The 22,213-nt window shown below is 32.7% G+C and overlaps 2 protein-coding genes and 1 long non-coding RNA gene across 3 annotated transcripts; 1 reads left to right on the top strand and 2 right to left on the bottom strand.

Annotated features, from left to right (window-relative positions):
* Positions 1–28: 28 nt before the first annotated feature.
* Positions 29–5,614, bottom strand: LOC130656316 (uncharacterized). The gene is made up of 3 exons (XR_008984897.1): positions 5,565–5,614; positions 5,429–5,465; positions 29–1,496 (listed from the first exon to the last, which is right to left on the bottom strand). It is a non-coding gene; the product is annotated as an uncharacterized LOC130656316 (long non-coding RNA).
* An 87-nt stretch (positions 5,615–5,701) lies between these two features.
* On the top strand, positions 5,702–7,671 carry LOC130656315 (parapinopsin-like). The gene has a single exon (XM_057459146.1). The coding sequence runs from the start codon at positions 5,832–5,834 to the stop codon at positions 6,858–6,860; it is 1,029 nt and encodes a 342-aa protein (XP_057315129.1). The 5' UTR covers positions 5,702–5,831; the 3' UTR covers positions 6,861–7,671.
* Positions 7,672–7,885: 214 nt separating this feature from the next.
* Positions 7,886–14,199, bottom strand: LOC130656313 (C-type lectin domain family 4 member F-like). The gene is made up of 14 exons (XM_057459145.1): positions 13,643–14,199; positions 12,286–12,383; positions 11,786–12,025; positions 11,510–11,572; positions 11,313–11,346; positions 10,953–10,990; positions 10,808–10,870; positions 10,540–10,576; positions 10,162–10,199; positions 9,789–9,825; positions 9,510–9,547; positions 9,021–9,066; positions 8,737–8,905; positions 7,886–8,659 (listed from the first exon to the last, which is right to left on the bottom strand). Exons 2-14 carry the CDS (start codon positions 12,355–12,357, stop codon positions 8,437–8,439), a joined length of 1,098 nt encoding a protein of 365 aa, XP_057315128.1. The 5' UTR covers positions 12,358–12,383; positions 13,643–14,199; the 3' UTR covers positions 7,886–8,436.
* Positions 14,200–22,213: the final 8,014 nt, after the last annotated feature.

Consider the following 22,213-nt stretch of genomic DNA (forward strand, 5'->3'; position numbering starts at 1 on the left):
TTCAGGTTTCTCAGGTCGCAAACAATAAAAGTTAATTCCTGGTACAATTTGGTTCACAGTCGGTTAAGTAAAAAAAAAAGATTCCGGTTATAGGCATAACCTAAAAAACCTTCCTCGTCATGTTAGCTATTTTTTAGACTTCTTCTGTATCTCGTATAGTTTTAATCTGGTAAACATGTAAACATCTTTTCTAATTTTTGTAAGAAATTCGTGTCTAATTTGAATTCCAACTTGCAAGTAAACAACCAGTTTTAATTAGTGATTTCTTCACATTTTGACTTTATACCAAGTGGTAGTCCTAGATGAATTCTCAGAGTTTTCTTTTTTTTAATTCCTAGGGGGTGCTAACCATTACAATTATATATCAAGGGATATTTTTAAATATCAGAAATATCAGGGGATATTCCCAAAATTATTAGTCGTGACAGCCAGGTTCTATAATGAACAATTGCGTGGTAATAAATGGCAAAGCTTAACCACGTAACACCCAACAATGATTATTTCTAAAGCAATTCAATATATCTTGTAAATCTATATTAAAAAAAATATTCTATTAAAACGTTACGTAAATGATTATAAATTTTATTTTGTTTTTCTTTCTTAGTTTGTGTCACTTGTTTCTTTCTCATTTTCATCACGACGTTATGTAATGTCAAAATAATTGCTGACATACTGAAAGTAAATTTCGCTGACTAATAACACTATTATCAGTTCGATGACAATAAACACGACAAAAATGATATCGTTCATTTTTAAATCTTAATTTCTTCTTTTCGCGTATTGAAACTGTATGATCCATCGAGGCATGATGAAATATCTCAAATTACAAGTAGCAACGGATTAGTTTCTAACCAGTATGTTAGAAACCAAATATAGAATATCATCGTTCCTCGTGTAATACGAATTGCGCTTGTGGGTGTTTATCACTCTGAAGCCATAGCAACATAATCAATACCCATGCCTAATTTAGACAAGGCTCTTAGAATGCTGATGATTTTATTGGCAAACTTTTATCGCGGGCTCCTTTTCTTTTCTCTACTAGGCCTACAACGTTTTGGTATTTCAACAAAGCAACAGATTAGATAGATATACATTTTACAATTACGGTTATACTGGAAGAAATAAGGAAACGATTTTGAAAGGATATTTAAAGGATATTTAAAATCTTGATGACGTTATGTGATTCAGCTAAGTTTTACGTCTTTCTTAAGACACTTGCGGAAACACTAAACTCTAATCACTCCACAAAAATACAACGTTTAAGTTCTGTATCGAAGTATCATTGCTGACGTCAGCAATATTTAAATGACCGATCTTCATTGTTCTTCTACCTTTTTCACAGGCTTACGTCTTATATTAAGACGCTAAGTCAGTATTTATACGGACAATGTTGATATGCACTTTTCTCCTCAAAATAAGCGACTTACGGACGTATCGTAGAAAGGTCGAAATTGAAATTTCTTTGCTAACCAACAAATATCGGAGTCGAAACGAAACTAAAAAGTAGGAGGATTCTTCGCGATAATATTAGGAATAAGTAAAAAAAAAACACGAAACGAACAACAAGGAATTTACGGTATTGCAAAGGGTCAAATAATATATTTTTTACATGAGGGTTCAGCATGTCGTTTTGTCTTGCATTATCAATTATTCATAGACGTTCAATAGTTTCATTAATTGAAAATAATGAATGTATATATAAAGATTCTTGCATGGGTACGATGTACGCACTTCGACAAGATCAACTTCAACAAGACCAAATAGCAATATACTCCCAATACTTGTCGTTATAATATTAAGGGGATTTCAACGTAGGAATACAAAAAGCGAGAAACTGTATTATAATTTCTCAACAACAAGCACGTTACGCCACAACATCCATATTTTAATGACGTCAATGTTTTAGATTAAATTTATAAAGTCATTGAAGCGCAATCACAACTTTGAGATCTAATAACTTGGTATCGGGTGAAAGTTACTGACTTCAGCTTATGCGTTGGTAACTAGGGACAACCTGGAACCAATATGAGACTAATTTATAGATGATGGATCAACCCACGAACAGGTGAATTGATCATGTTATCAAATAACATTTTTCACCTCCGTCGCCTGTAACCGTTCAGGTGCCATCGCTGACGTCATAAAAATTCCTAAAACCTTCTATATTTTCATTGTTTTTCTGTATAATTTTTACAACTCTTTTTTAGAGGATTTGTTCGTTATGACTTTACTTCTTAAAGAAAATGTGCACTTTTAAATAGGCAAAGCAAGAAATGAATCAGCTATTTTTCTGCTTACAACTTTCCACTCACAAAAACAACCCCCCTTCTGGAAAAGAGGAAAATTGTAGACACAGGTCAGCTGACCGCGAGGCAGACTAAAACATTGTCTTTATAACCTTTTTAAATTATTTTTATATTCAGCATAACCTTCTGTATCAACAGTAGCTAACTAACGAAATATTTCGAAAAATTGAAGTTGGAATTTTATCGTGGATATATTCTATATGCAAATTTTACTACGTTGATAATGCGAGGCATCCAATTTTTCCGTGTGATAGCTTATCAAATAAGGCTTCGTAATTATGTTTTTCCTCATTGCTTTTTCTCATGTGTGTTTTTATAGTGTGCTGTTATTTTTAAATTTTTAATGTTCGCCTTAGGCAACGTGAATATATGCACTGTTTTCTTAAGGGATTTCCGCTGCTAACATTCACATATTATCTTAAATTCAATTTTTGTAAATAGCATAAAAATAGCGTAGTAAGCCTTTAGCCAATAATATTTATTTGGTAACTATAACAAATACAGCATATCCTCACCTTTAACTCGCAGAGAGTTAAGGTAGCTACTTTGTCTTATAGCTAGCTAAAAACAGGCAGGTAGGCCTACCTAAAAAATTTCTTTCTGCTTAGAACAAGCCACTGGCTACGTTGTAAAATTACTAGTTGTAGTTTAACTCGACAATTTAGGGCAGGATTTCGATAAATGTTTCTATGAATTCTAAATTTTTAAGCAACAAACTGCGTTAACCCTAATTAACCTAGGCTCCTTTTGCCTGTGTAACGCTGAGGAAGAATTGGGCATGCATTGTCCGATGGGTATAAAGTTAATTTGATGACGTCACTGGGATGGAGATTGACTTGTACTAAAAAGGGGGCTTATAGTAATCATATGTTTTCTTGAAAGTCCTTGAAGTTCTCAGGTCCTTGCTTAAGAATTAAACTTGAGAGCAAAGTTAAAGTTTTTCTATCTCCCCATCTTTCCTGGTCGATTTTGAAGAAATCGCACGATAGAAGATAAAGACATGTGTTACACATCGTACATCAGATGTGAACGGGTTAAACGAAGCAGATGCTCCATTTTAAAAATTGTTTGTAGCTAATTAAACTGCTTCTAATTTTTAGGGATCTCACACAATAAAGCAGCAGCTTTATAATTGCGAAACTGTGACAGTTTCACCGAGAATGTTATTGTGTATACACCTGCTAAAAGTTCGAAACTAACCGGAAATGTAAACCGGTGTCGCGGAAAATAAGTACTCCCCTAAAAAAGTACTCCCCAGTATTTATTTCCGGGAAAAAGGTACTCCCAAGTATATATTTCCCAGGAAATTGATACTCCCGGGAGTACTCTTATCCTAGGAAATAAAGACTCCTTCGGGAAATAAGTACTTCCGGCAGTATAAATTTCCTAGGAAATAAGCACGCTTAAGACATGAAATAGAAATTGAGGGAATTAATTTTTGCTTATTTGCGGGTTTTCTTTGCCAAGATTTGAACCAGCGAAGTATATTATTTCGAAAAGTTCTTGAAAATTCTTCACAAACCCCTAGGAAAATAAAAGAAACTCGTCCCCAATAGGTCAAAACCAGGAAAATTAGCTCACGCAAAATGCAATTTTTCTGATTTTATTTTTTGACCGCGAAAATGGATTCCCCCTCTTAAGTCAGATTTTGTCAGACTTTTAGACCCCCCTCCCCTATGAAGGCTGCCGTCATATGTGAACGATCCCTAAGTACGAGGGTAAACTGAGCCTTGAAGTATAGTTTTGACAATAATTATGAATTGTTATGAAAGCTATCACGTGATGTAAAAATATTTCGAAATTTTTTTGATGACGTCGCGATTTGGGGAATTTTTGGTACTGGGAGAACAATTCGCGATAACTTTTGATCGAATATAAGCCGTCATTATTAATTTCTAGCGAAATTTTCGACTTTTCAGTCGTCTTGTTTTTTTTTTGCCATAAACTTGTTTGTGACGAAAGTATTTAATTGATGGCAAAATCATTATGGGAAATGAAAGAATGAAAAAAGAGAAAAATGTTTTCTGTGAAGAATGATTAGTGTTATCCGACATCACAAAAACTCAACATAATAAAGATAAAGAATAAAAGAAAAACGAAATAAAAACTACTTTAATGCATAATAATTGTTAAAATTTCGCAGTGTAAAAATCAAACAAGTTGCGAAAAAAATCAAAACTAAAGTCAGATAAAAAAGGGAAATTTACAATCAAATCTTACTCTTTTTCAATTGTTGCTCTTTAGCTCAAAAAGGGGTGGGGCAGTTTTGTCTTGAACAGGTTTGGCTTCTGACCATTTTGAAAAATAGTCAATCAATACAATTAAGTGTTTGTAGCCATTCATTTCGGGTAGATTGCATATATCCACCCCAACTTGTTGCATAACATTTGAATCGACATGGATACTTTGAAGTTCAGATGAGATCTTCTTGACTATTTTCCCTTGTTTTTGGCATTTTTGACAAGTTCGAATATAGTTTTTAACATCATCGACCATACCATGCCAATAAAATCTCTCGGATACTTTTTGGTAGGTCGAGTCGCGTCCTCTATGACCACTCATTGCCACTGACTCGACAGTTTCATTGATGCCCTCGTGTATGTCGTGAATGATGACATTTTTTCTTTGATTTTCAAAAATAACTCTTCTGGTCCCTTTAAACGTCAGATGACCATCAACAATTGAAAAGTTTTTACTCGATTTCCTAAAGTTACTTTTGTCTCCTTTTTTTTTATATGAGCAGGGTACTGCCCATTTCTAATATAATTCTCAATATCTTGCAATTTCACATGCTTATTCGTCGACATGTTGATTAAAATTAAGAAGCTTGAATAACATAAACATTCGAATTTTTTCATACACATGCAATGGAGAGTCTTCTTCTGGGAGTGCTTTTTTCCTAGGAAAAAAGTACTCCGTAGCTTTAATCGGGGGAGTACTTATTTCCTAGAGGGAGTACTTTTTTCCCAGGATAAAAGTACTCCGGGAGTATTTATTTCCGGGAAATAAGTACTCCGGGAGTACTTTTTTTCAGGGAGTACTTATTTTCTGCTACACCGGAAATACGCGCATAAAAAGCGCCCGCAAAAAATAATACTCAAAAGGTATACCGAAGGACTTACTCAGGCTTATAGACAAGTAATTTTCTCTCCGTGATTGCTAAACGAAAAAAAACAGAACAAATCACCATTGTCTGGAAAAGGTTGGCAGAAGTTTTTTATTCTGCTTTAATAAAAAAAGAAATCTCTAACTGTTTACTTTTGCTTTTTGCTTTCTTTAACTTTTATCAAATTGAGATTTAAATTTTTTTTTCATGCTGTAAAATATAAAAACCAAACCAAAACTAATAGTATGGATTTTAATACGATTGATTCGCAGCTGGTGTCTTTTAGTTTCATTTTGTCTAAATCGAAAATTTTGGAACAAAAAAAAATGATAAACAAAAAGATAAAACACAAAGAAAAGAATGTTTTTTTTGTTTCATGTATAGACAGATGGTTTTCATAGTTTTACATGCGGAAATAAATGATAGCTTTATATTATTTATGCAAGGGTCGTAGAAGGTCCAAGAATATTTACATTGCTTCGAGGAAGGTACTTCAAACCAGTTTAGCTATGGAAAAAGTCGAGGAATTTGAAACAGCAATGCTTATAGTCATCGTGGTACTGATCGTCTTCGCCACGATTTTTAACCTGGTTATCATTACGGCTTTAACAAGAAGCTACCATCGAAGAAAATATCGCGATTACATTTTAATATCGGCTTCTTTTTGTGATTTGACCAGAATTCTTCTTGTTGGTTCACTCGAAGTTCGTGGTTTATCTGATCATGAATTTTTACACGGACGAGGACTGTGCATTTCAGAAGCATTTTTTATGTATTTTTTTGAGTTTTCTTCCATTTGTCATATCTTTGCGTTGGCAATTGATAGATATCTATGCAGTATCAAACAAAATTATGCACTTGTGCTTTACACAAAAACATTATACATTCCACTCAGTTTATTTCTGATTTACGGTTATGCGTTCCTGTGGTCTGTTTTACCAGTATTCGGTTTGGGGAGGTATGACAAACAGAGTGGGAATGTTCAATGTGGGTTAGTTCCGTATAAAAATTCATTGGGTAAAATATACATGACTCTGGTTTTAACTTTCGTCTTTGTGTTGCCTATTTCAATAATTTGCTTTACAGCACTTAAGATTATGAAACATATTAGAACGAACTTCAACAGCAGAGTGTCGTGTATATCTAGAGCTTCCACCAAAAGTATATCACAAGTCGACTACATCACAGAGGATATAGTCCAAGTACGTCTAGTAATAGCAACAACTATTACATTTGTTTTGACGTGGTTACCTTATGACGTGATATTAGCACATGAAGTTTACAAGGGTGAAAGTGCTAACGAATACGTGGAAGTGACAATGACAGTCATTGGTCAAACATCTGCGTTAATTATGCCGCTTATTTATATCGTCCTTTACAAAGATTTGAGAAGAACTATTCGCACAATGAAGAGGAAAGCAAACAACTTTTTTGGCGACCATGAATAATGCTTATTAAATGCAAAACTACAATGTTGATAAAAGTGTGTAGTCAGTTTTAAACTTCGTAATGTTTTGACAAAACATTTTTGAAACACTGCCACTGTATAAAGTTCGTAATTAAATGACAGCACAATAAGATTTTATTCTTTGGATAGGAACGCTACAAACATCATTCGTATATTTAAGCATGTGAATCTGTATATCCTCATTTCATAACACCAATGCAAATAACGTTATTCTTGTACAAGATATTCCAGAAAAGAAAATATGCGAAAAGATGTGTACACCGCTAATAAGATACTCATCTTTAAGACCAAAATCTTTACTTTTTTATTTCGCGATGGGTCCTCAAATTTTTGAGCACTGCTTTTACTGTGTATTCTTTTAGTGAGTAATGACCAAACGTGCATGGATCGTGCTAATACGAAATTTTTAAGATACAAATAACAAATGCGATATATTCATACTGACTTTGTTGTGATCGCGTAATAAACCAATCACGAGCCATGATTTTTTTTTAATAATCAATTTTCAATTTTTTGCAGCCTGAACATGCTGACAAAGAAAGATGAGAGCTAGGGTTGCAACGACCATTTTTGATGTTGTGGTGTTGAGAATTGCTTGTCTCTTTTTGTTGACCTTTTTTGTCCTCTAAAAGTTTTCTATTTCTTTAATATTTGTTTTTTATATATTTTTACATGTTAAGTTTTTTAGCCATGTATGAATGTTAACCAAATCAAAAATTAAGATTTGTCTACAAAGATCTCCTAAAACGTTGCCTACATTTTATTAAACCTGCTTGTTTTTATTAAAAAATAATATACCTTGAATAATATTTACAAAAGTTGATCTTTGCTTCTGAAGGCGCGCAGTGCTCAATAAAATAAGAATCGCCTTACACAATGCAATAGTGTTATACAACACTATTGCATGGTATAAAGGGATTTAGTGATATTTGGGATTAAAAAATAACTATTTTTAACTGCATCTTACATTTAAGCAATGGTGTTAAGAGAATCATAACTTTCGGTTGCTAAATTGTAGTAGAATGTAGCAAAATACGATGAAAACCGGCTAAAACAACCACCTCTATAAGACGGACAGCTGTACTTGGAACGGATAAATCTTCCGCTAAACTCTTATAAAATTCTTAGTAAAACAGACACTCATATATCCGACAGACAATTTTTTTGCGCTAAATAAAGTTTTCCACTATAACGACAAATAATATTCTTCAATATTTTCTATTTAAGACATTTTATTATCATCATAATAAACCGAAAATCTCTCTAAAACGCAACCTCGTTCCCAGGGCATTTTGCTTTGTTGATGAAGTTGATAGCGGCGAAAAGTTGGCCACTTCGTAATAACGGCTCAAGGGCCACAAGACCCCGGGGACAAGGTTGTCTAAAGCAGACATCTTTATAAAGCGGACAATTTTTTTGCAATGATTGTGGCCGCTTTATTGAAATTCCACTGTACAATAATTAATGAGAATAGTTCTAAAGCGAGTCTTGAAAATTATTTACAACCATGGAAGTAGCTAACTACTTAATGTCACAAATAAAATTACACCAAAACTTCAATTCTTCTTGCAGATAAAGTAGAATTCTGTGTCACATGAATTATCATTCCATTTGCCTTTTAGATCAATGGAAACGCAATCTTCGTTATTTAAGTTGTTCGGTTCGCCACTTGCCCAGTTAAGATAATCTGTTTTTGTTCCATCAACCCAGCGAAAATGACGTTCAAGGTTGATGTCGTGAAGGCCAATGCTGGCTCCATGATAGCCAGAAGATATATTTCTAAATAAATTGATATAGAAATTGATGTTCTTTTTAATATTGCTAAGTATAGAAATTTAAATAAGTAACTTCTTTACCCATATAAACTATGCAATTTGTTAGTGATGAATGTATTTTCTTCATTAGAGTGAATACTTGTCAGTTTCGCTCCTGACAAGTCGCAAAAATTTGCGGCGTCTTTCCATTTTTTACGTTCACGGGAAAAGTAATACGAAGTACCGTTTTCGTACTGTGTCCAAAGATAACCTAAATTTAAAAAGCTTTTTAACAATTCACGAAAATATGGATTGTATGGTACAATTAAGTTACTATTTCCCGAGTTTTTTTTCACAAAAGTTGCAACACCACCAATTTTACGTACCTGAGAAGTTTTTATGTTCTTCAAATGTCTTCTTTATTGAATAGATCTATAAACACAGCGTGAAGCAATTAATTGTAGCCTGTTAATTTTAATCAATTGAAAATTAAATTTTATTTTTTACAAGGGCTATGTTTGTTATAAAATATAAGTTTGCTATTCCATTTCAATCGTTGTATTTTGCAGAACTTTGGTAAGATGTTTTCGAATAATCAATGAAAAATGTATAATTTCCAACCCTGGAAAAAATATATTGAGAATTTCGTTCGGATCTCTCCCTTTCTCCCAAGGTCAATGTTGAAGTTGAAATATGCTTAGCTGATGCTAACAGAAATACTCGTGAAATCGTTGACTTTGGGTTAAAGGGGGAATATAACAAGAGATTATGACATCGTGGAAATTTTGTGCATCAGAACGTGTTTTATAAGGCAATAAAGATAAAAGCAATAGAAAAATCAGCAAAATCAACATCAGTTTGATACATATACTTACTTTTTTAAATAATTTCTCTAAGTCCATAGTGAAATTTTCTAAACATTATTAGTACAAAATTTATCAAACAAGTTAATTTACTGACATTACATTCTCTGTTAAATCCAAAAACGAAAGATCTCTTATCAATGTGCAACATATTTCGGTACTACTTTAAAGGAACATTGACCTCTTATTCTCAATTATGCTGGCTAGCAACATTACCCAACAACAGGGAACATAACATTCAACTCGTAGAAATAAAAATATAAAAAACACTTATAAAATTATGTGGCTTACTTTTGATTTGTTCAGTTTGGTTCTGCATTTTATTAATCTAAATGAAATTCTGATCATATCGAAAGAGTCGAATTAGCAAAATATTCTTAAAAAAAGACCCATTGTGAAGTAAACAAATCAAGTGTGTTAATGAAATTAGCAGTTTCCATCATTAAAAAATAAGAAAAAAGGAGAAGTAAAAAGTGAGAATGGGCGTCGAACAGTTTTAAAAATTGGTCTAATTGGTTAATTTAATTGTTGTTGATACTTGATATAAAATATATTTACTTTATCAAATATATTTTATGTTCAAGTTTTATCACTTTATTTTATAATTTTTCTAAAATTTAATACGCAAATTGTTTTACAAAACATAGTATTTAAAGATACATACGATGTCCTTGAATTTGTTTTCAGCTTTCGAAAAGTTACCTAAAATGGCAAACGTAGTTACTCTTAAGATATAGTAAAGTCTAACCAATCGCAACAATTAAATTCTGCTATTAATTTAAAAAAAGTTGGAACTCCCAAAATTTTAATAAAAAGTGGTATTTACTCACAATGTTAATTACGAAGTTAAAACTTCCTCAAAAGCTCAGGTTTTACTACCACTTTTCATTGCAAAGCCATACTCTGAAATTCCGTTGCATTAGTTAGAACTTACTCACAATTTCAGTTTTTGATTTAGAGATTGACCAATATTTTAGTTACAAACTTAGATTTTTACTCATAATTTTAGTAATTAAAGTAATTTGCTAAGTTTGGCACTTACTGACAATTTCGAACTGCAACTTCTTCACATTTTCTATCTGCAGAGTAAAAAATAAAGTATTAACACAATTGTTTCTAATGTTAAAAAATCTGGTAAAAAAATTATAAATGGAACAAGTCACGCGTTTGCAAATTCAAATATAAATGTATTTTATTCACCAAATACAATGCAAGAAAATTCTACCGAAGAAGTCTTTTGACATAATCACATTTAGCAACTTAGATTAACATTTGCTGGACGTTTCCGTTAAAAGAAAGAATATGCTTACCATAAATTTGAGCCCATTTATGTCAAGTGCAGTATCTTCGAATTTCTTATGTAAGATTTTAATCTAAGTCAAAGAAGAAAAGAAACACTACTGAATACTTATCTTAGTGAGCAAATAAAAGTTTTGTAAAATATTAAAATGTCACCTCTGTATCTTGTTTGTCGACTTTCTTCTTTATAAGTTCTAAAATTTGATAGTTAAATTTCAATTCACTTCGTTCCGCAGAAATCTTCTTACCAAAATAAGTGTTATGAAAAGTCGCCACATTTCAGACGTAAATAAGAGATATTTTCTAAATTTTTATAATTCCCTTTCCCGCCCTAATAAAATTAATAGAGTTAAGGGATACTGCGCATATACGTTATGATGAATTGCTTTCTGTTATTCGATATTTATCAATACTCGACTGAAGCTAAAGTTTTACATCCCCAGAGTTTTAATTACATTAAAGTTTATTTTACTTATCTACCTGTACAAATGTAATGTAAATAAATAAAAATCAAACCTGTCTGGTTAATCATTTTTGTCAAATTCTTTAGCTACAATGAAAAACGAGAAGGTAATTAAAAAAAAAAATACGGCCACCTCTCTCCTGTTTTTTTAAGAAAACAAATATTCTTTTGGATATTATTATTTCACATTTTAATCAAAACTCGAAGCTCCATATAAATTAAAAAAAATACAACGTGTTTTCACACTCACCTCAGTTTTCAGTAAGTCCGTTTTCTTCACATATTCTTCCAATTTAGATTTCAAGTTTGAATCCTTATTAAAATTAAATACCAGTGACCAGAAAAGTAACAAAACTATCATATTACAGCTCGTTTTCACGGAAAATCTTCTAACAACCCTTTCGCTACTGTTTTATAAAGAAATGAAACTGGAAAGGGAAAAGAAAAAAATAGAACACAGACCTGAACAAGTCAATGAGAGAAAATTGCTCGTATAAACCGAAAATAGATAGTATAAAATAATTACATTACAAACTGAAGATTTCTGTTGCTGGCGACCAACTTTAGCTGAATAATGAAGGTCGCTGGAGTTGTCTTTTAACACGCTGTGGGTTGCCATTGCAAATGCTGTCACGGAGAAAAGAAAACCAACCACGATAATAAAGTACCAACAACTTGAAGGGTTTGTAAAAAAGACAATAGATTTTTTGGAAGCTAAAGTTTCTTCGTGAGAAATACATTTTTTGACAGTTGCATACTCCTCCATCTAAATAAAAAACAAACACGGAAAAACAAAAAAATGTTCGGATGCTATTGGGAAAGAACATTAAATGTTCCGAAAAAAAAACAAACAAAAAAATAAAACAACTTGATTTCTTAAGAAGAAAAGTAGAACATGGACAAACACAAAAGATGACGGTGACAGTAATGTTGTACTAAATTAGCATATGAGGTGACGCATGACAGCAGGGTGAGGATGATTAACTTTCTTCGCCTCACTTCATCTTATTCTTACATGTAACTAACCTCAGATCTTTCGTGTTCTTCTTCGTTGCTATCTGGGAGATTATCGAAAAACAATTTGTTTGAAACAGCCATATGTTTAACTTCTTATGCTACGTCACCTACAACATTCGTAAAACAAAATTTTAACACAAACTGTTCACATTATTTGCAAAGACATATTTTTGCGTAACTTTTCCTTGTGGTATTTTTTTGCCGATTTGGACTCATTTTGCAAAAATAAGTTACGCAAAAAAATTATAAAATCGGTCAGCGGCAAATATTTTTTTTTGCAACATACTCCAATTTTGTATCCGCAAATTAAGCTCTTTGTTGATCTTTTTCATCCTCCAATGTTGATTATTTAAAAATACTCACTCTATGTTCGTCAAAATTCTGATTTTGCACCGACTAAAATAACTGAATCTTAAAGTATTCCCCAAATTAAAAATTTTAGCATCTCCTAATGCCCGTTGGTTAAGATTGAAAACTACATGCAAAATGTTCCAATGTAACAATTAAATTCTGAGAGCAGCAAAAATATTTCAAAATTCGTGTTAACCTTCACCAACACATATTTTTTGATATAAAAATGAATCGTATCACAAAAACAAAAAAAACATAACGTAATGTAGTTGTAATGCATTGAGCAACCACACATTTCCAGCATAACATAAAACCACTATTTTTCAGTAGCTACATTACTTTTTGCTCTCTTGTACCTTGTTCTTGAAGTCTTGGTGCAAGCTGATTCTTTTTTCCTTGCTCCTAACTTTAAGGTACTACTTGCTTTAGTTTTATTTCGTTTCATTAAGGACCTCTTCAATCCCATTTAAATGTTTCAAATTTTAAGCACAACACTTCTTAAGTGACATGAAAATTATTCCCACGATAATATCAAAAATATTTTTATGAAAGGCATTTTATTGTACATCAGTTCATTATTTTCTTCAAGGTTTCGAGTTTTAATCCTGGTCATAATAAAATATTTTTTGGATCATCATTATTTATTCTGTTGAATTCCATTACCAAACGTTCTTTATAAAATTCTTATCTTCCCATTATTGATACGGCCGATTAGCAGTTTTTCCCCTGAAGTCGAACTTTACCCCTTATTAGCCAATCAGAATCTGTCGTAGCGATCGACTCCCATAATTAAATTCAACAAGAGATGTCAAATCAAACGTTACTATTTCTATTTTCACCTATGGGAAAATAAATAAATCGATGTGGAAAAAAAGGAGAGAAAAAATTAATCTTATTTCTGCAATCGATATACAATCTCGCCCCACTTCGTATGCAAGAAATTTTGTGCTTTGGATACTCAAGAGAATCAATCACTCAGGGTTCTTCTTACTGCGGAAACAGAATGTTGACTTACCATACGGCGCATGCAGTTAATCTTCTTTTTCCATAGCGATCTTATAAAAAGAACTGGTTAATCTTCAGTGTGTCATGTTTGCAAAGATTTTTATAAATAAAATAAGATCGTTTCATCATATTCCAACTATAAAAGAACATACGAGGCAGAAACTAATTCCTAGGATGTTTTCTAACGAATATACTTTCACAAAGGATTTTTATAAGAGTGAACGCTTAAAGAGGGATTGTGTTTGCGCCTTGTGCAAACAAATTGCGTTCACCTTGTGCATATGCACGTATAGTTTAATTGCACGTAAAGTTTGAAACATTTCGAAAGTAAACAGACAGTCTAAGAAGGACACTTTGAAACACTGCTGTCAGCATTGATACAACATTTAATTGTGAAGTGAGTAACATTGATCATCAAGTTAAGTGTGATGATTGCCACTTTCTTGTTCTTGCAAGACTGACACTTCATGCGCTAATAGCATTAGTATAAATGCTTTGTCTTTACACATTTTGGGAATGTTTTCTAATGTTCTTTTTTTTAAGTAAACATCGATTTCGATGTTTTTCACTTTGACATGTATTTTCGTTTTTTTTCATTTTTTATTTTTACTTCTTTTAATAATTAAAATTTTTCCTTTTTGAATCCATTTTTGCCCGCCTCTCTTTTTGTACGGTAAGGTACGTGCCTACCCCTTTCTAGCCACAACGATGAAACAAGCAATGTCACTGTGAAAAAAATCATATCTAGTAAATACATTACAAAAAGAAACGTGAAAACGGTTCTTGTAATTTTGATAACACAACTGATTTTCTTAATCTTATATTGGGCTGTTCAGGTCAAAGTTTTCTATGCTCTGTTCGACTTTCCAGCCGTATGCAACATTTTCTACATTTCCAAACGGTTTCAACGAGGGGTCGCGCAACTTCTAATCCAAGCCATTCTCTAGTTATTGTTGTTTTTGTGATAGATAGTATAGCCTTTTTTTGTTGCCTTTTTCGGCCAATTTCGGAACAAAACACGGCACAAAGACGGGGGTCATGTATAGGAATTTTTTCACAATTTTTATATTTAAAAATAAATAACTTCAGATTGAGGCATAGTAAGATCATAAAATTTTTACAGTAGATAGTACATTTGTAAAAGAAAAAATGTACCAATTTTTGATAGTTTATTCTTAGAAATGACGTAATGATGGCGTCATCGCTCAAATACTACTACAAATCGCTCTAAAAGCCCAAGAAAGTATTCAACAACAAAGTAAACAATTTTATAAACTGCAATTTTAACGTTGGACAACGTTCATTAAAGTGAACGAAATTTCGGACAAGGGTGTAAATTTGCAGACGAGATAGTAAAAGTGATGCTGTCGATCAAAAAATGACATAAAATTAATGTAAAAACAAATTCTAATAATAATTCTAATAATTATAGAAAATAATTATACAATAACCATTAAAGAAGTTTAAACTGTAATCGTAACATTGAGAGACTTTATAAAAATGTACGACAAGAAGGGAAATTTGTAGAACAGCTAGACAAAATAACGTCATAGCTAAAAAGATATATCAAATTGATGAATATTTTAAAAATAAGTTCACAGGAGCCATTATGAGTCACTACAAGTTGGTACCTATAAAACTTAGACAAACACTATTGAAGCGTACAAAATATTTGACATAGTATAAATATGCAGACCAGGTGAAAATGGAACAACTGCACCTTTAAGCACCTAAATAAAAAAAGAACACAGAATATTAGGCTACCAAAAATGCTAAATGTTTTAATAGAACAATATATACCACATGTCACAAGTTGACAAAACAATCGTATTTATTTTCGTTACGAAATATTCGTGTGCCGTTACACGGTACACTAGTTCCAGTCTTAACGTTATAACACGTTTAACAACCTCCACCCATCTCACAAGTCGATTAACCATTAGAGCTGTAACAAGTTAAGGAGAAATAATGTCTACATCACGCTCAAGATCATCAAGTCAAGAGAATCCTCCAAAGCGCCAAAGAGAGGATAGTTCATCAGCTTTGAGCGATCTGAAAATTTCTTCACTTCCAAATTTAACGAACGAACGAAAGTATATGGAAGAAACAAAAGATCTGGCTAGAAAGCTTAAGAAAGAACCTTCAGCAAGCTTCAAACACAAGAGCAACAAAGTGCAATACGAATTCAATTCGGACATAAAAAACCAGATAAGTGACGTTATGAAATTAGCAAAAAGAGATTACAAATCCCTAAATAAGATTACTAACTCTATAAAAAAAAGAAATAAGTTGATTAAAATTGCTGATAGGTCTCCAGCAGGGTGGAAAACTGTAGATGAATACGTGTCGGACGATCTTGCCTCCGATAGTGAGGACGAAAAGGGAATTAAGACTGCTGAAACCAGGACACTAAAGAAGACCGAGCATAGTAAAAATAAAAGCCTGCTTCGCATGTGGAAAATTCGGCTATTGGAGAAATCCTTGCCCAGAAATCCAAAGCAACAAGCACCATCACCAGACCAGAATCCTACAAAATTTAAAGATAAGGATAATACAAATTTCTTGCAAACCAACAGTGATAAGTTTGAATTTAAAAGTAACAATAACCCCTCAATACCCATAGTTAAAGGTAGATTAAAGAAAAACATTTCATTCTGGAAAAACATCGCAATTAACGAAACTTACAAAACGTAATTTTGGAAGACATGAAATTCCTTTTGTTACAACACCTAACTCGTATATTTTAAAAACAACAAGACGTATGATATACGCAAACAACCTCGCCAAAAAAGTGTATAAAAAGCTAAAGTTAGACACGACATATTTTGCTATTCGGATAGGCAATAATATTGATAGAAAATTTCTCGAAATTTCAATTTTCGTTAGGTCACTCTGTAAACACGTCCTCGCGGGCGAGATAGTAAAAAGAAAAAAAAAGTAAAAATAGTTACCAAGATGAGATTCGAACACACGACTACTCCCGTGTCGGTGCTCAGAGAGGCAAAAATTTCCATTCTTGTAGGACACATTTGCGTTTTAATACAAGCTCACGAGCTTGTAATAAATCAGCTTTTGAAAATCGATTGTTCGTGGACGAGGCAGTAAACGAGCTTCTAAATACGGGAAGAACAAATATGTTGGCAAACGACGATATTCCATACATTGTAAATCCAATTTCAGTATCCGTATCCGTATCAGTATCCGTAAATAAACATAAATAAAGTAAATCAGTATCCGTAAATAAACAAAACCGTCTAATTTTGGATCTCAGACATGTAAACAAGCACGTTTATAAAGATAAAATAAAATTGGAAGATTGAAAAGTTTTGAAAAATTACCTAAAACCCAACAACTTTCTTTTTAAATTCGATATCACTCAGGGTTATCACCATATCGATATTTACGCGACTTTTAAAAATGTCTTGGTTTTTCCTGGTTCTACGAAGGAAAACTCCGCCACTTTGTATTTCTAGTTCTCCCGTTTGGACTCACATCTGCTCCATTTATTTTTACGAAAGTCATGAGGTGTCTAGTAAAGTTCTGGAGGTTCAATATCATAAAAATAGCAGTTTATATTGATGATGGCTTGGGCGTATCAGATTCTTCATTAAATGCAACACGTCATTCCACGTGTGTTCGTTCAACATTAATTAACTGTGGCTTCGTAATAAACAACAAAAAATCTGTGTGGACTCCTTCGCATAACAGCCAATGGTTAGGTATACAAGTCGATCTCCAAAGATGTTGCTTTTCTATTCCCCGTGACAAAATTATTTCGACTCGGAATTTCATTCATTTTATTCTCACAAAATTCCCATACGTATTAGCAAGATTATTAGCTCAACTCTGTGGCAAAATACTCTCTAAAAAATTTGTCTTGGGAGATATCGCACAATTAAAAACAAGATATCCTTACAAACTAATTGATTCAAGAGTAACTTGGAACAGAAAATTGAACTTGAAATACGAAAATAGCGTCATAAAAGAACTTTTATTTTGGAGAGATAATTTGAAATCCCTAAACAACAAAATTCTAATCCATTATCAAATACCCACAACAGTCGCTTATTCTGACGCCAGTAATAACGCTATTGGAGCTCACGCATGCATAAACAACATTAAGTACGAATGCGTGGTAAATCTTTCAAAAATTGAATCGGATAAAAGTTCAACTTGGCGAGAATTATTTGCAGTCACTCATGCCTTATATCTTTTAAATCGTTATTATAAAATAAATATGTTCTTTGGCACACAGATAACTTTGCTGTTTCAATTATTGCAAAGTCTGGATCCAACAAAGAGCCTCTTCAATACTTAGCTCTATAAATATATGATGTGTGCAAAAAAAACAATATAGATTTTGATAAAAAATGGATCCCGAGAGAACAAAATACCGGTGCCGATTATTTGAGTAGATTAGTTGATTACGACGATTGTTAAACTACAAAAACCTTGTTTACACAGCTAAATAATATTTGGCGACCCTTTACAGTCGATAGATTCGCCAGCAACATTAACACTCATTTACCAAAATTTAACTCAAAATACTGTTGTCCTGGTACCTCACGGGTGAACGCACTCTCAATATCTTGGTTCGGAGAAAACAACTATTTAGTTCCCCCAATCCATTTGATTACGAAAACCATACAACATATGCCATTATAACAATGTAAAGGAGCCCTTATAGTACCTCATTGGCCTTTAGCAGCTTTTTGGGCCTTGCTAGTGGATCATCATAACAAATATCTTCCGTTTATTTAAGACCATCGAGTATTTGAAAATCCGAGTTTATGGATAGTACGTGGTAAGAACAGTCAATCCCTTGTAGGCTCAATTCAATCATCTGCTCCAATATTGACACTCTACATTGACTTTACAAGTTGTAAAATATAATTAGACATGAGTTTATTTAGTGCTTTAAAACTTTAGATTTTATCAGAAACCACCTCTGAGCACATCATTCCCACGACAAAATAATCTGAAAGAATTAGTTGAAGCATTCCCGGAAACGTATGCAAAATGTAGAGAAGTAAACACTGCAAAAATGTATGAATAACATTTTAAAAAATGGAAAGAATGGGCATTAAAATTTAAGGTACAAGAATTTCCAGCAGATCCCTTCCATGTGTCGTTATTTTTATTGAACTTAACACAATAGAATCGTTCCCTACTGATTATAAAAAGCTGTTATTATGCCATAAAATTTTTTCACCAAATTGTATGTTTTAATGACCCATGTCAAACAATCATCGTTAAGAACATGTTTGAAGCTGCAAAGCGCATGACTAATCATAAAGTTAACAAGAAACGGCCAATGAAGAATTGTTATCTAAGTTATATGATCTGTTTTTAATACCTTACAAAATCTAAGGACTATCAATATATGTTTGCTTGGCTTTTCCGGATTTATGCGCTATGAAGAACTTGCACATTTACGGCTTTCTGATGTTATCTTCAATAAAACACATCTGAGAGTTTTATTCAAAAAAGCAACAACAGATACTTATCGTGATGGAGCTTGGGTTTTGATCAGTAGAACTACCACAAATTTATGTCCATTCTCTAATTTATCAAATTATATTGACAGGTGTAAAATAAAAGAAGACGATGAGTATATTTTTAGAGCCATAACATCTACAAGAAAAAAAAAAAAAAGATTGAGACCAAAACACGAGTCATTATCGTATGCTCAAGCCCGTGAATGTTTTAAAGACGCAATAAAGGCTTGCAATGAAGATCACCAAAAATTTAGCCTACATAGTTTAAGATCGGGTGGCGCAAATGCAGCAGCAAATAGAGGAGTACCAGACAGATTATTCAAAAGGCATGGGCGGTGGAGATCCGAAAAGGCAAAAGATGGATACGTTCAAGACGACATTAGCATTTTATTGTCTGTTTCTGAAAGTTTAGGTCTCTGAAACATCCTTCGCCCCTACTTTTAGGAACATAACTACTACACTACTAATACCGCATTATTCTTGTCCCACATGGAGTTTAGAAAATAAATAAGTTTATTTTCGGTTGAGCAAAGCGAATTAAAAAATAACGACAAAACTACACTATATTCAAAGATAAGATAATAACATCTCCCTTCTTAAATTCTAAAATTATTGGAAAACTCCAAATGGAACATTGCGCCGCTTTCTCGTAAAATTCATATATTTAACAATAACTGACGCATTTTTATGACATGATTGAGGTTAAAAAAGAGGCCTTTCTTGCAAGTAGCTTTTAAAAAACCAAATTTGACATTTTCTTACACTTTTTGTTCAGTTAAAAACATAATAAGTTTCGGCAAAAAATATTAAGCACATTCAGCTTTATTGTTGTCAAAAAGAAAAAAATGGTTGAAGATGAAACAAAATTTTACAAAATAATATTCAAATTCATGTTTAGAAGAAACAAAAAATCACTTACTAAATTCTTCTAAAATTTATTGTTCTCCTAGTATCAAAAACTTGTTTTTGTTAATTTCCTTTCAAAGGCGCGAATAATTAAAGCTTCTTTAATGAAATAGACAACGCAATGTTAATTGTCCGCAACTTTGTTTGCCCGTGTAGTTGTTATTTATAACAAAGAAACTGCATCGAAGGAACAATAAAAGTTAATTAACCATGAATTTTGTATAAAAAACTTTTTGAATTAAACTTTTGGACTAGGCAAAAGACAAAATAAGAATAAAACTTTAAAATAGCGTAGCGAAAAGATCAGAGAGCTGCGCGCAATTTCGTGCGTGGTTAACACAAGTCGCTTTTGACGCACGAACAAACAGACGGAATACGGCTATTATTATAGAGACTAGTCGTTAGCCCGTGGAAAAATCCACGGGTTCGCCCGTCCTTTAGATTAACCCGTTGCAACAAAGTGGACATAAATATATCGCATTTGGTATTGGTGCGCATTTTAAAAATTTCGTGATCCGTTACGGGACGCTGCTTTCGCGGACACACAGACAGACGACGGTTATTATTAAAGAGATGGTCGTTAACCCGTGGAAAAATCCACGGGGTCACCCCTCGCGTTCGCTCGTCCTTTAAATTTACCCGTCGCAACAAAGTGGACAAAAATATATCACATTTAATATTCGTGCGCATTTTAAAAATTTCGTGTTTCCGTTACGGGGCGCCGCTTTCGCGGACACACAGACAGACGGCGACTATTATTAAAGAGATATATAAGCATATTATTTTTTAAATACTATTCCTAGACTGTGTATTATCTGCCTTTCTAGTTTACGTCAGAAATTATGATATATACTAAGCGCTGGAATATTTACAAAAATAACATATAATCATTATCTCCTAAATTATTATCTAAATCTTGCTTTTTAAAATAGTATAAGCTAGCTATAAAGTAACCTACTCTGACTTTTAGCTAACTTTAGGCCTGGGAAAGGAGGGAAAGTTTGTAAAAAAAATGGTAAACAGTATGCAAGAACTGCGGGTAACAAATTGTTTCTGTCTCTGGAATCAGAAATTTCCAGGCCTGATACTTTACCAGAGTTTATAAACAATAGCACACTAGTAGTAAAAGCAAAATATATCTTCCATACAGTGGTATGGAATTAATAAACACGACATCACAGACTTCATCCTAGCCCACACAACTTCAGCTAATGTATAGCTAGCTAGCTAGCTAGCTAGCTATGGTGCTTTAGTTTAGTAGCTGTGTCTAATGTTAACTGGAATATCTAGCATATGGCCATGATTAATAGCCATTGTTCCAAGACTATAAATTACATAATAAAATAAAATAAAAATTGAAATTCATTGCTGCACTGCAGCCAAGTCACATAGAACTCGAACGGCGGGGGTTCGATATAAAAAAAAACGCATTTCCTTCAGATTTGTCATGCAGGAAAGTTAGAAATAAGAATAAAAATTGAAAGTATATTTTTAATATAAACTAATTTGAAGTGAGACTACCTGACATGTCTTGCACTTTCCTCTGGTTGCGGCAAGTTTACATTTCCCTCGTCGAAATATGAATACACTGTTGGTCATTTAAACAAGTCTCATTCAAAAAAACAAACTTAAGGTACTTAACAATCACTATCTGCCCAGATACCATCGGTCTTAAGCAAAATAGGTGCCGAATTTGACGATTTAAAATAAGTGCCATCACGCACAATAACAAAATCCGCGTTTCCGTGTGCGAGTATGTTTAAAACTGAATTTCATAAACACGGAAAAATGTCACGTGACTGAACAGCCTACTTATATAACATTGCACTGTATCTGTCTGTCACAGGCAAATTATATTTTCTACATCTTTCTTTAAAAGTTCTTATAAAACATGTCATAAATACTGTGTTTTGTATTTTATAAAATTTTATTAACATTTTTAATTGGCTTGAACAAATCACGTGATAAAATGAAATAATTTCATTAGCTAGGAATTTTGCTATTGTATTTTAATTTAAATTTGCCATGCATAGCTAGGGACTACCTGGGACCAAAATTGGACCAATTTCTTAAAGCAATGAACAAAAAGACTTTAAACTTATACCTTATATATTTTCTTGATCAGCATTCAAGCTCTACACATTAGAGGTAAAAAATATCAAAAAATATTGTTGTGC

Source organism: Hydractinia symbiolongicarpus, chromosome 9, assembly GCF_029227915.1.
Source record: "Hydractinia symbiolongicarpus strain clone_291-10 chromosome 9, HSymV2.1, whole genome shotgun sequence".
Taxonomy (NCBI): Eukaryota; Metazoa; Cnidaria; class Hydrozoa; order Anthoathecata; family Hydractiniidae; genus Hydractinia; species Hydractinia symbiolongicarpus.